Genomic DNA, 12401 nt, shown 5'->3' on the forward strand with positions numbered 1-12401 from the left:
TTTTTGAATAAAAAAAGGGTGCTTTTACCATTACATAAATCCTAAATTATGTATGAAAAGAGATAAAGAGGAGAATTCAAAAGAATTAAAGAAAGAATGATGTGTGACTAATTGACGTGAATACTGCAATCTTCTTCTTAAATACCCTTTAAAGCTGAAAAGATCATTGACTTCATGTCGATCACTTGTTTGGCTCACAATAACGCAAAACTCATTTTATAAAGATGTGTTTCTGAATAATAAAGCCAAATTAGGTGTTTTTCCAGGCAGCTTCAGAAGATTGTTCAAGACATCAAGAAAAATGATGGCAGCTTACTGAACAAACTAAGAAGGTGAGTCTCTAAAATCTCCTAATCTTTTTATTAGTACTGCATATTTCTATAACACTTGGAAAAAACAATCCAAATATATCAGTTTCACTTTACATGAATATATGTTTGGCTGTTTATCTAAAATGTCCCTGTGGTGAATACATGCATTATTAGAGAATGTCAATTCCCCTTTCACAAGCAGTGGAATAAGAGAAAAACTAAAAATAACTACAGCAGATGGCTGTTTCAATTTCCTTTCCTGAAATGAGTCCCTTTAAGGCACATCAGGAAATAAAATACATGCATTACAGAAGCCATTCATCCTCGTCTGGTAAATATGCCCAGCAGTCTGCTAACTGCTTTTATGTAAATATAGACATTTCACAGTTTTACAGCACAGGTGTTATGTATGCAAATGAAATGTCCCATACAGCAAGATAAAGTATCATTACGCCAACCATTCCACTCTACTCATTTAGATCACAATTCATATTGTGTCAAATCCCTTATTTAGCCATTCATTGCCTCAACATCTCTTTGTGTGGCAGATTGAAAAGTAAACCGGTTCCAAAAGTACCTGCGAGGGATTACAGAGGTAAGAACTGAGCCATTCACTTCACATCACTGATGCAACTGGAATATTGAAACATGAGATGGAAAAAACTGGTATTTAAAACTCCTATGACACTAAAAAAGAAACCTTCGTTTCGCTAGTTCAAAATATACACTGAACAAAAATACAAACGCAACACTTTTGTTTTTGCTCCCATTTTTCATGAGATGAACTCAAAGATCTAAAACATTTTCTATATACACAAAAAAAACATTTCTCTCAAATATTGTTCACAAATCTGAATAAATCTGTGATAGTGAGCACTTCTCCTTTGCCGAGAAAATCCATCCCACCTCACAGGTGTGGCATATCAAGATGCTGATTAGACAGCATGATTATTGCACAGGTGTGCCTTAGGCTGGCCACAATAAAAGGCCACTCTGAAGCGTGCAGTTTTGGTTTATTGGGGGGGTCTGGGGGGGTCAGAAAACCAGTCAGTATCTGGTGTGAGGGTTAGGGTTAGGGTTAGGGTTAGGGTAATGTTGTGAATCGAGTGGCCCATGGTGGTGGTGGGGTTATGGTATGGGCAGGCGTATGTTATGGACGATGAACACAGGCCACTTGAAAGGTGTAATTGTTATGATCATTTTCAGGTTAATATTTGTATTTTATGCTTTACCGTGACATGTCTCCATGCTTTAATGTTCAAAAAGCTCTTTATTTTTCTCATACTGCCTGTGCTGCAGCACCTCTTTTCACCCTCTGTCTGAAACCAGAGCCCAGTCTGCTCTGATTGGTTAGCTGGCCGAATCTGCTGTGATTGGTCAACCGCTTAGAATTGTCCCACCCCTTAGCCCCATAGGGATGTCACTATGTTAGGGAAGAAAACAAAGCATTCCAATTGAGGTGTTTCAGGCCCCCCCGCCTGAAACACCTCAATTGGACTGCTTTGTGTTCTTGAACGGTGGGAGAGAAACTCACTCTAGAGTGAACACAGGGATTGGTGCTCGAGTTGACTGCCTGCACTAGCTCACAGGCTTCGCACCATTATTGACTTGATGATAAATTGGTAACTCGTGGTAATTTATCAAGATTGCAGCTTAGTTCAGCATACCATAATTTGCTAATTCGCAATTAATGCATATGGTATGTAACATTTCAGCACATTTCTGACAACAATTACACCTTTGTTGTGTTATTATACAATTTTTTTTCAACTGTATATAAACATTTCAAGTCATTTGGGATTTTAGCCTTTGCAAACCATTTACTTGCACAAAAACCTAAAGAACACACTACAGGAAAGGGAAACCCCCAAAAGCATTATAAGGCCTCTTCAAGTCTTTTTGTTGAATAACAATGGTCAAAAGCCCGACCTTACACTGAAAGAATCAGACAGAGTAACAGAGTCTGAAGTACTTAGTGTTAATGTACCACCATTAAAGCTTAGCAAGGACACATTGCAGGAAACAAAGAGAACATTCTGTGCCAAAAGGAGTTTAGCTTTGGAAGGCCATTTACCTGCCTTCAGCTGATCCTGGAATTCATTTTAGCATAAAGTGTGGAGTGTTAATTTGGTCTCCTATCTCTCACATTGCAACGGTGTTACTGTAGGGATTATTACAACAATGATCATGTGAGTAGTTTAGAACTTCATAAAGCATTATTTTTTATTATTGCAAATCAGCAATACTAACTACATGTATTAGGGAAGTGTAATAGTTATTTGTAACATAACGCCTACAAGATCTGCTTCATCCCACTATTTACCACAAAGATTTTTAATTAAAAGGTTTTAAATGTAAAGGTTTTATCGTCATGTGCACAATAGATACAGAGTAGTTGTAGTGGAGAGTTACGGTTAAACTCTGGGTTGGCACTAGTTTTGTGTTTATTACTAGGTTCAGGTGTCGGCCAGAACACTGGTGGCCAAAGATCCAGAATAGAAGAAATTAGGAGCTGAGATGAGGCTTGACTTCCTTTACTGACTTAGGCAGACATACAGGTTGTGCTGAACGTGTTGGGGGGCATGTCTCTTCTGCCTGGGGCCCCCAGAGTGTCTTGCAGCGCCACTGTGCACACATAAACAAAATATATAATGTCACTAAACCCTATAGAGCTCCTGCGGTCACGTGACTTTTGGTTATCAGCCACCATTTTGGCAGTAAACATGACGACCGGCGCCAGCGTTTTCCTACCGTGCGAGTATACATCTCATTTTAATTCAAGTGAAATTCGGCTTTATAGTACAAAATTAGAAAGATTAAATATAAGCGACCCATATAATGCACCCGGTGTGCTTTTCAAGAGCATAACCTCCTGCTCTGAAGACGATGTACCCGACTTGCGCTACGCGGACATCCACAGCTATCTTGTAAGCTTTCCATCAGTGTACTCAGGAGACTCCCTCAGAGCTTACAAAAGCTTGGAGGCTTACAAATGGTGTCAGTCCGGCTTCGTAAACAACATTCAACTGTGGAGTCTTACATCCAAAAACTTCGGCATCATCACTGCAAGGGTAAGTATTAAATTATTCCAGTTTGATAGGCAGTGTCACGTTAGCATTGTTTGTTTATTAGCTTGTCTAGCTACGGCAGTGTCACGTTAGCATGTTTGTTTATTAGCTTGGATAGCTACTGCAGTGCGTCTGAAACTAGTTTGTATTTTTGAACGTACTCAACCAAAGTGGCTGGCGTTTTTAACCTTTATTTATCTATTTTTGAATTTCATATATAGGTTAATCACTCCCAAAGGCTTAATGAAAGTCAACTAAAGCCATGGGTGGTGGTCAGGAACGACGGTGTTGTGCTGGGAGCCCACTGCAACTGCACAGCGGGACTCGGGGAGAGCTGCTCTCCCCGAGTCCCGAGGAATATTTTCAACACGGGTTTGTTTACCACTAGCTTGCTACAAGCTAACTGGCTAGGCTGCACCAGAGCCACACTTGTTGAGTTAAAAAGGGACATCACAGAGTCCGTTAGCTATAATAACTGGGTGCTAGATTCTACTTCGGTAAAAATTAAACTGACCAGAAACTTTTTGTAGCATTGTACTGTATTCCTTCACCCACCTGATATGAAGTGATCACTGCATAAGCGAAAGCAAACGGCCGGGGGGTCCCATCTTTCAGTCTTGTTCAGACGGCTCCTGGCTCTTTTAATCGCTGCGATCCACTTTTGCCTCCTCTCCGCGTCTTTTGGAATGCGATAATAAGATACACCTTTCTTCTTCCCACGCCTATTTGTGCAACCTGGTGCACAGCAGTTATCCACCATCCTCGACAGTCTGCCAGTGCCTGCCAATGAATTTACTGACGCGATTACTGCCAAAATGGCTGCCCCCTTCGTTTCTCGTCACGTGACCAGCATATGTGACATCATCCGCAGGAGCTCTATAGAGATAATAAGACACATATACAACAATCCTTCGGCGTGAGAGGACGCTGGCGCTGACTGTTCGCCGCTTCTCTGTCCGAAAATCTCGTCTTTCTTTGTGTTAATCTAAGAGTTTCTGACCACTTTCTACTGCTATAGATTGCTAACTATTCTGTTGTTTTTTTTTGTTCTGATCTGGACATATTTGTTACACCCGATTGCCATTTTTGACGGACGCTTGGTTCTCTACCCTGCTACACCTACCTGCTAACGCTGCTCCATCCATCAAATAACCAGCCCCATTCTTCGTCCTGCCCCTCCCCGTGGGCCCTGACTCTGGTTCTTCTTCCTGCCGGTCCCCCCATCTGCTGTAAAGGACAGCCTGCAACTGACCTCTCATCCTGTCTGACGGCTGCCAACAGCTCCACTTTCAGCGCCGCTGGTCTACAACCATAGCCAGCGCTGTGCTAACGCTAGCATCCTACCGCGGCACTACGATGTTACGATACTCTGTCTCCCAACTTTTTAATCTCAACAACTTTTCTGCGCTTCCTCTAAACTTGTCTGTCATCAATTGCCTCGGGCTTCTACGCAGACCGAGGTATGTCCATAGAGGTTCCAAACGCAGATTTGTTTACTCCCAGTCCGGAAAATCATCCATAACATCTATCTGGTCGACTAACCGCCATGTCCCGCAACTGTGTCATCTGAGCGCACTTATTACTCTATATTATACACCCACCACTGGTCCGTTACAATCCCAGCTGTACCAAAAACCTGGAGTGGATTCCACTGCCCTCTTCTCAGAGCTGGTCCAAATTCCTGGAGTGGATCCCACTGCCCTCTGCTCAGAGCTGGCCCAAATACCTGGAGTGGATTCCACCGCCCTCTGCTCAGAGCTGGCCCAAATACCTGGAGTGGATCCCACTGCCCTCTGCTCAGAGCTGGCCCAAATACCTGGAGTGGATTCCACTTCCCTTTGCTCAGAGCTGGCCCAAATACCTGGAGTGGATTCCACTGCCCTCTGCTCAGAGCTGGCCCAAATACCTGGAGTGGATTCCACTGCCCTCTGCTCAGAGCTGGCCCAAATACCTGGAGTGGATTCCACCGCCCTCAACCACCAAAAACTGATAATAACACACTTCCTTCCACCTCCTCTCCGCTCCTCCCCCCCATCTCACATTCCTCCCCGCACTGTCAACCTGGACAACCTCTCACCTCTTCAGCCTGTGACCATACCACGCCCCTCCCACTCAACTAATATTGCCCTCCTTAACATCCGATCACTCAACAAGAAAGCCCTCATCCTCCATGAACTAATCTTGGAAAAATCCCTTGATTTCCTTCTGCTCACCGAAACCTGGCAACAGCCCGATGACTTCTTCTCCCTCAACCAAACATCCCCCCCTGGCTTTAAATACATCACTAAACCCCGCCCCTCCCGCCGTGGTGGCGGCCTTGCTGTAATCCACAATCAGAACATCCAGATCACAGAACTAACCCTCCCCTCAGTATCATCCTTTGAATTCATTGCCTTCAAAGCCCCTCCCTCACTGACAGTCATCCTCATCTACCGGCCTCCTAAACCTCATCCCTCCTTCCTCTCCGATTTCACTGAGTTCCTCACACTTGCCTCATCCCTCTCTCAACGTCTGTTACTACTTGGTGACCTCAACATTCACATTGACTCAGCCACCTGCAAGCTGGCATCCGAATTCACAACCCTACTGGACAATTTCTCTATCACCCAACATGTCACCTTCCCCACCCATGAGAAAGGACACATTCTTGATCTCGTCTGCTCTACCAACCTCCCAGTGATTGACCTCCACCCTTGCCCATTTCCCCTCTCCGACCACCAACTCATACAATTCAACATTGCCCCCCCCACCCGAAACCCCTGCCCACCCAGAAACATCCCCTTCCGTAATCTACATTGCATTGACCATAACCATCTCTCTGAACTGCTATCGTCTAATCTCCCCCTGGACGCAACCCTCAGCTCACCTGACGATCTGCTCAACCACCTCAACTCCACCCTACTCACCTCCCTCAACACTTTAGCCCCCCTCAAAAATAAAACTGTTACTTTCAAGACCTCCTCACCCTGGTTCACACCCGCACTGCGTAAAATGAAGCAGCGAGGCCGCCAACTTGAACGTCTTTCAAAGAAATCATCCCTCACAGTCCATTACATAAACTACAAACTCCATCTCAATGCATACAGAGATGCTCTTATTGCCGCTAAATCTGCCTACCTCTCCAACATCTTCACTGACCCCTCCCGTAACCCCAGGACCCTCTTCTCCACAGTTAACAAGCTCTTCAAACCTCGTGCTAATAACCTCCCTACTTCTACTTCCGCTACTTGCAGCTCATTCCTCCAGTTTTTCGCAGACAAAATTAACGCCATTAACCACTCCTTCTCAGCTCCATCTGATATACAAGCATCTCCCCCAACCTCCACCGCTACCATTTCTCCCCCCATCTCCCTTGACCTCCTGACTCCTCCTCCCCAGCGCCGCCTTTCCCAGTTCAACCTCGTTACCCCAATTGAAATACTCCATCTGATCGGTTCCTCAAATCCCACAACCTGCTCCCTTGACCCTCTACCCACTCCTCTCCTGAAGTCCTGCCTCCCCGTCCTCTGCCCCTATCTTGCTAACCTTTTCAACTCCTCGCTGTCCCATGGAACCGTCCCCTCTGCCTTCAAAACTGCTGCCGTTACTCCAATCCTCAAAAAACCTGGTCTTGATCCCTCCTCCCTCACTAATTACCGCCCCATCTCCAACCTACCATTCCTCTCAAAAACTCTTGAACGCATTGTAGCCAATCAAATTCACTGCCATCTCCAAACCAACCAGCTTTATGAACCCCTTCAGTCTGGATTTCGTCCTCACCACAGTACAGAAACTGCACTCGTCAAAGTCCTCAATGACCTCCTCACCTCTGCTGACACTGGTTCCCTCAATATTCTCATCCTCCTCGACCTGAGTGCAGCCTTCGATACCGTGAGCCACAACATCCTGCTCACCCGACTCAGGGACATTGGTATTGAAGGTATTGCACTCAGATGGCTCCAGTCCTACCTCACTGAATGATCCCACTTCATCTCCCTCCCCAACCACTCCTCTGCCACAGCTTCAGTCACCCAAGGTGTTCCTCAAGGATCAGTACTTGGACCCCTCCTCTTCATCATTTACATCCTGCCCCTCGGTCAGATACTCCGCCACTTCAACCTGGACTTCCACTGCTATGCTGATGACACTCAGATCTACCTCAGCACCAAATCCCTCCATAACCCACCCCTTACCCACATCGATTCCTGTCTGACAGCTATTAAAACTTGGATGCAACATAACCTCCTCAAACTGAACAGCAACAAAACAGAACTCCTCCTAATTGGCTCCAAATCCACCCTCAGCAAGGTCACTAACATAACACTCACCATCGATGGCACCATTGTTTCCCCCTCCAATCAGGCACGCAACCTTGGCGTAATCTTTGACCCCACCCTCTCCCTCGAACCTCACATCCGCCAAACAGTCAAAACCTCATTTTTCCACCTCCGCAATATTGCAAAAATCCTACCCTCTCTCACCCGCCCCGCAGCCGAACGACTAATCCATGCCTTAATTTCCTCCCGCCTTGACTACTGCAACTCACTTCTTTACGGCATCAGCACTACATCCCTCAACAGACTCCAACGGGTTCAAAATGCAGCTGCACGTCTCCTCACACATACCAAATCATGGCATCACATCAGCCCAGTCCTCAAAGAGCTCCACTGGCTTCCTGTCTCCCATCGCATCAATTACAAAATGATGGTCCTCACCTACAAAGCACTCCACCATTTGGCCCCCCCTTATCTCACAAACCTTCTCACTCCTTATCAACCCCCACGGTCCCTCAGATCCACCGCAGCCGCACTCCTATCCATTCCCACATCCACACTCTGCAGCTTTGGGGACAGAGCCTTCTCAGTGGCAGCTCCTAGGCTCTGGAATTCCCTCCCCCAAGATCTCCGTGACTCTGAGTCCCTCACAGTCTTTCAGTCCCGCCTCAAAACACATCTTTTCAACTCTGCCTACCCATAAGCCCCCCTCCTCTCAATCAATTTCCTCTTGACTGCCTTTTTATTTATTTTACTATACTTACTTGTTTGCCTGTCCTTGTTTGTCTACCCTCCCTCATATTGTAAAGCGTCTTTGAGCCGTGAAAAGCGCTATATAAATAAAATGCATTATTATTATTATTATTATTATATAACATGTCTCCCTTCCCCTATAATAGTAAACACATTAACACATCATGTCAAACACTCAGTAGCCTACAAGTGACACACAGAGATCCGAAGTGAAGCTACCACTAATGCTAACGCTCCACTTCCTGTCCGTGGGTAAAGCGGCAGCCGATGCTCTTATTGTGAAACGCTACAGACATGCTACTTCTGGTAGCCAGGTTAGCGGAGCCATAATTGAACAGTAAACACTAAACCAGTGGCGGCTGGTAGATTTTTCTCCAGCGGGGGGCTCTACCAAAATGTAAGCAAACTTATACACAAACCCAAAATATATGTCATATTACAACGCAGGGCTAGCTCAAAGGCACACAGCACTTGACACAGTCTATTATTTTAGTGCCTGTTTCTGTCAACATCCTTATTATGCTTACAGATCCCTATCCTGTAGCCCTCATTGGACAGCTGTGTTTACTTTCCTAAACACGGCGCATAGCATCATCCATGTGGACCCTAGTTTGTTCATGCTTTTTAGTTTTTTCTGACATGTGCTTTAAGTCTCTCACATCTGTCTGGATCCATGCTGGGTCTCTTCCATAGACTGGTCTGATCCTGACATTTGAAAAGGGAGGCAGGGGAAGCTAAATATGGCACTGGTGTTGGTAGTTAGCCAAGCCTTCTTGCTAAACCAGCTCCTTGAAAAAGAGCACGTTTTTCACCTTTGTCTTTAACTCCTGCCTATGTCAGGCTGATCAGGTCCGAGCTCTTTTACTCTCAGCTTTCCCTCCAATGTCCTGCTCTCAAAGGGTGTTTCTTTAAGTCAGGGGTGGGGAACCTTTTTCCTCTCAAGGGCCATTTCAATTTTTACAACATCCTTCGAGGTCCGTACAAATTATTGAACTCAACGTCTGCTTAAAAAACTCAAATCACAGCCCATTCATTTCGCGTTTCTTTCATGCTGTGCAAAGAAAAAGCAACCTCTTAATCCAGATATTTGACCATGACCCGCGCATTCATACACCGTGGCATGACCACCAAAACAGAAAGATATGGACACAAGATGTGTGCAAATGTATTTAGTTTCATATCCATGTGGACATGATTTAAGTGTGGGGGGGGCTTTTCTAACCTCATCTCGGGGGGTTTGGGGGCATGCACCACCAGGAAGATTTTTTTTAAATGTTGAAGTTAAAAGCATCAATCTGGTCCACTTTGAGAGTAACATGAAGAGATCTATGGATACATCTCTCAACACCCATATGAAACAGAACTGTAAGCAGATTTTTTTCTTTATGGATATTTTACAAATCACTTGCCTTTTAAACTGTATTCTTGTTTATTTATAACAACTTTTTTTACTGTCATATTAGTATTGTATACCTGTTTACTTTATTCTCTTATTTTTCTATAACTATAATGATCATATAAAGATGTGCCTTTACCTCACTGGTTGGAGAAAAAGCTTCTTATATTCGTTAGCATAGCTAGCTAACCAGATGCTAATAACAACAACGTTATTGACTGTATGATCAGTATGACAGATGAACAGATCGCCACTGGGCTTTCAACTAAAGACACAGCCACGCAAAAACTGCGGCATGTGTACAGCTCCTTATGGGTATTGCAATTTGTGAAGTCCCGGCCCGGAGCCGCGTTCTGGTGCTCTCCGTTAGAACTACACTCCTGTGAGACGAGACATATACCACGTGATGACACGTTAGGCTCGGGTTGTGTTCAAGGACCCTGACCTTGGCCAGGAAAAACAAGCTTGTTTAATTATTTTGCGGTCCAGATTTCTTGAATTTTTTTCTTTTTTGCGTGTGTTTATAAATTACCTCGAGGGCCGTACCAAATGGTCTCGCGGGCCGTATACGGCCCGGAGGCCGGAGGTTCCCCACCCCTGCTTTAAGTGATTAAACATCATTTTCCTTCTCCATATTCGGTATCTAGTTTTTCTTACACTCCGACTCTTCGGCTTCACTCTCTGGCGCTCTCTGATACCACCCAATGAACGCATAGCATAGACATTTAAAAAAAGGACAGCTACTGTATCAACATTTTAAAATTGTATTTAAAGAAAAGGCCCTGACAAAACAGCAGGGCTCTATTTCAGTATTAACTAAAGAAAAAAAGTCAGCAACAGATGACATCAAGTCCTTGCTGAGCCTAAAGATAATCATAAATAAATAACATAGTGAAAATAAATGTATTGCAATGCTCAAAACAGCAGATGTATGCATGGAGCACCCGTAGCGCGGATATTATTATATCATTCTGTCTTGTATTACTTAACAAAAAAAAAAAAATGGCTCGTTCGCGGGCGCGAGCCGGCTCCCGTCGTTCACTTAGAAGAGCTGGCTCCTTCGCGACCGACACATCACTAGCACCCCGAGCTGCTCCTATCTGTTGCATTGAAGAAGTGCGGACTGCGCATGCACCATGTAGTGAGTTAGCATTTTATCACTACCGGTTCCCTGGTCTCAGAGTCAATGGGATTTCCCACTGGTGATTTTTGAAGAGTTTACGTGTCTGAAAAACGATGGTTGTTAACAAGTGGCTGAATAGGACTACAGAAGTTGTCGAGGACGTTGTACGTCATTACGCCGAACACTTAAACACTCCCGCTAAATTAGTTTGCCCCTGTTCTGCTTGAAAGCAAGTACCTGCACTCTTGAAAACTGTTAAAACAAACGCTTCAACTTGTACAATTTTAAATCTGTATTTTTGAATATCGATCTTAAGTTGGCATGACGTTGAAGTCGTGCGACCCTGCTGTACTCGGCTGTAGTTCGTTTATAGCATAACGTTAGCATTTTGCTTCTGGCGATTATATTTAAGATTCGAAAATTATAAAAGTAGGGTAGACATGTGGAGATTATCAGGCTGAACAAAACGTGCATTTATCAAACAGGCCTTTCCACAGACCTTATTTCGAGCTATTTTCCAAAATAAATTTGTCGAGGGAACCCATACGCAGCTTACTTACGTCATCCCTGCACCACTCTATGGGCAAAGATTTCTGCGCCCCAAGCAGAAAATATGTGACTTATCAGTAACTTTAGACATCATAAAACCATTTTTATCGATATTTTATAATAGATTATACATTTAGCTGACACCAACTATATAATATACCTTGTTCATTAAAAAAAAGCTTTAATGAAAATCTAGAATGTGGGAAGAGGTGGGGCGGTGCTCCTAGCGCCCCTATTGGCCGGCCGCCACTGCAACATCTCACATTTAACGCCACATAAACCTTTATCCACATAAACTACATCTTAAAACATTAATAATACAGTCTGTGCCACTCAACATGGTGTATATAATCCTAAACTTTGAGACGGAGTGCCGACTCACTTAACGAGTGACTTAATGAGCCGCTATAACAAACATGCACGCAGCATGCACAGATCACATGACCACGGAGACCCTGCATTAAGCCACATCGGCACAGAAGTTATCATAATAATACAGGCAGTGACAACAGGCAGTACTGTGGACAAACACTCACCTTCATTTATGCAGACAATACTGTATAAACACTTAGGATGACACTGCACAACTGTACAACTTTCCTGCAACTTTACTTCTGACACACATTACCCTCTGATGTATGACGTCCCCCAAAACACGTGGGTTAGCCCCTCCCCACTATGAAGACATAACTGAACAGGTATCAACTCTATATGATAACTGAATATATATAACAATAACTTATAACTTTGAGGGCTTTTCTACAGTAGTTGTTCGCAATGAAAATCTGAAAAGTCCCTGGCTACTCCAACAGTGTATCATACATAACATTACATGTTACTTGCTTTTATCCAAGGCGACTTACATATTCAATACTGTGGACAATCCCCACAGGAGCAAGTGTCTTGCCCAGGGACACAACAACATGCTGACTGCAGTGGGGTTTGAAC

The 12401-nt window shown here is 44.3% G+C and overlaps 1 protein-coding gene across 4 annotated transcripts in view; it reads left to right on the forward strand.

The window, feature by feature from the left end:
- blnk (B cell linker) overlaps positions 1-12401 on the forward strand; it is a 71293-nt gene that overhangs the window by 39906 nt on the left and 18986 nt on the right. For 2 of the 4 annotated variants that reach the window (XM_079686887.1, XM_079686889.1), the window contains 2 exons: positions 255-332; positions 860-906. In XM_079686887.1, coding sequence (XP_079543013.1) covers positions 255-332; positions 860-906 — 125 coding nt within the window. The remainder of the gene's footprint in view (positions 1-254; positions 333-859; positions 907-12401) is intronic. The other 2 variants (XM_079686888.1, XM_079686890.1) reach the window with 1 other exon arrangement.

The sequence above is a fragment of the Notothenia rossii genome (genome assembly GCF_949606895.1).
Source record: "Notothenia rossii genome assembly, chromosome: 6".
NCBI lineage: Eukaryota > Metazoa > Chordata > Actinopteri > Perciformes > Nototheniidae > Notothenia > Notothenia rossii.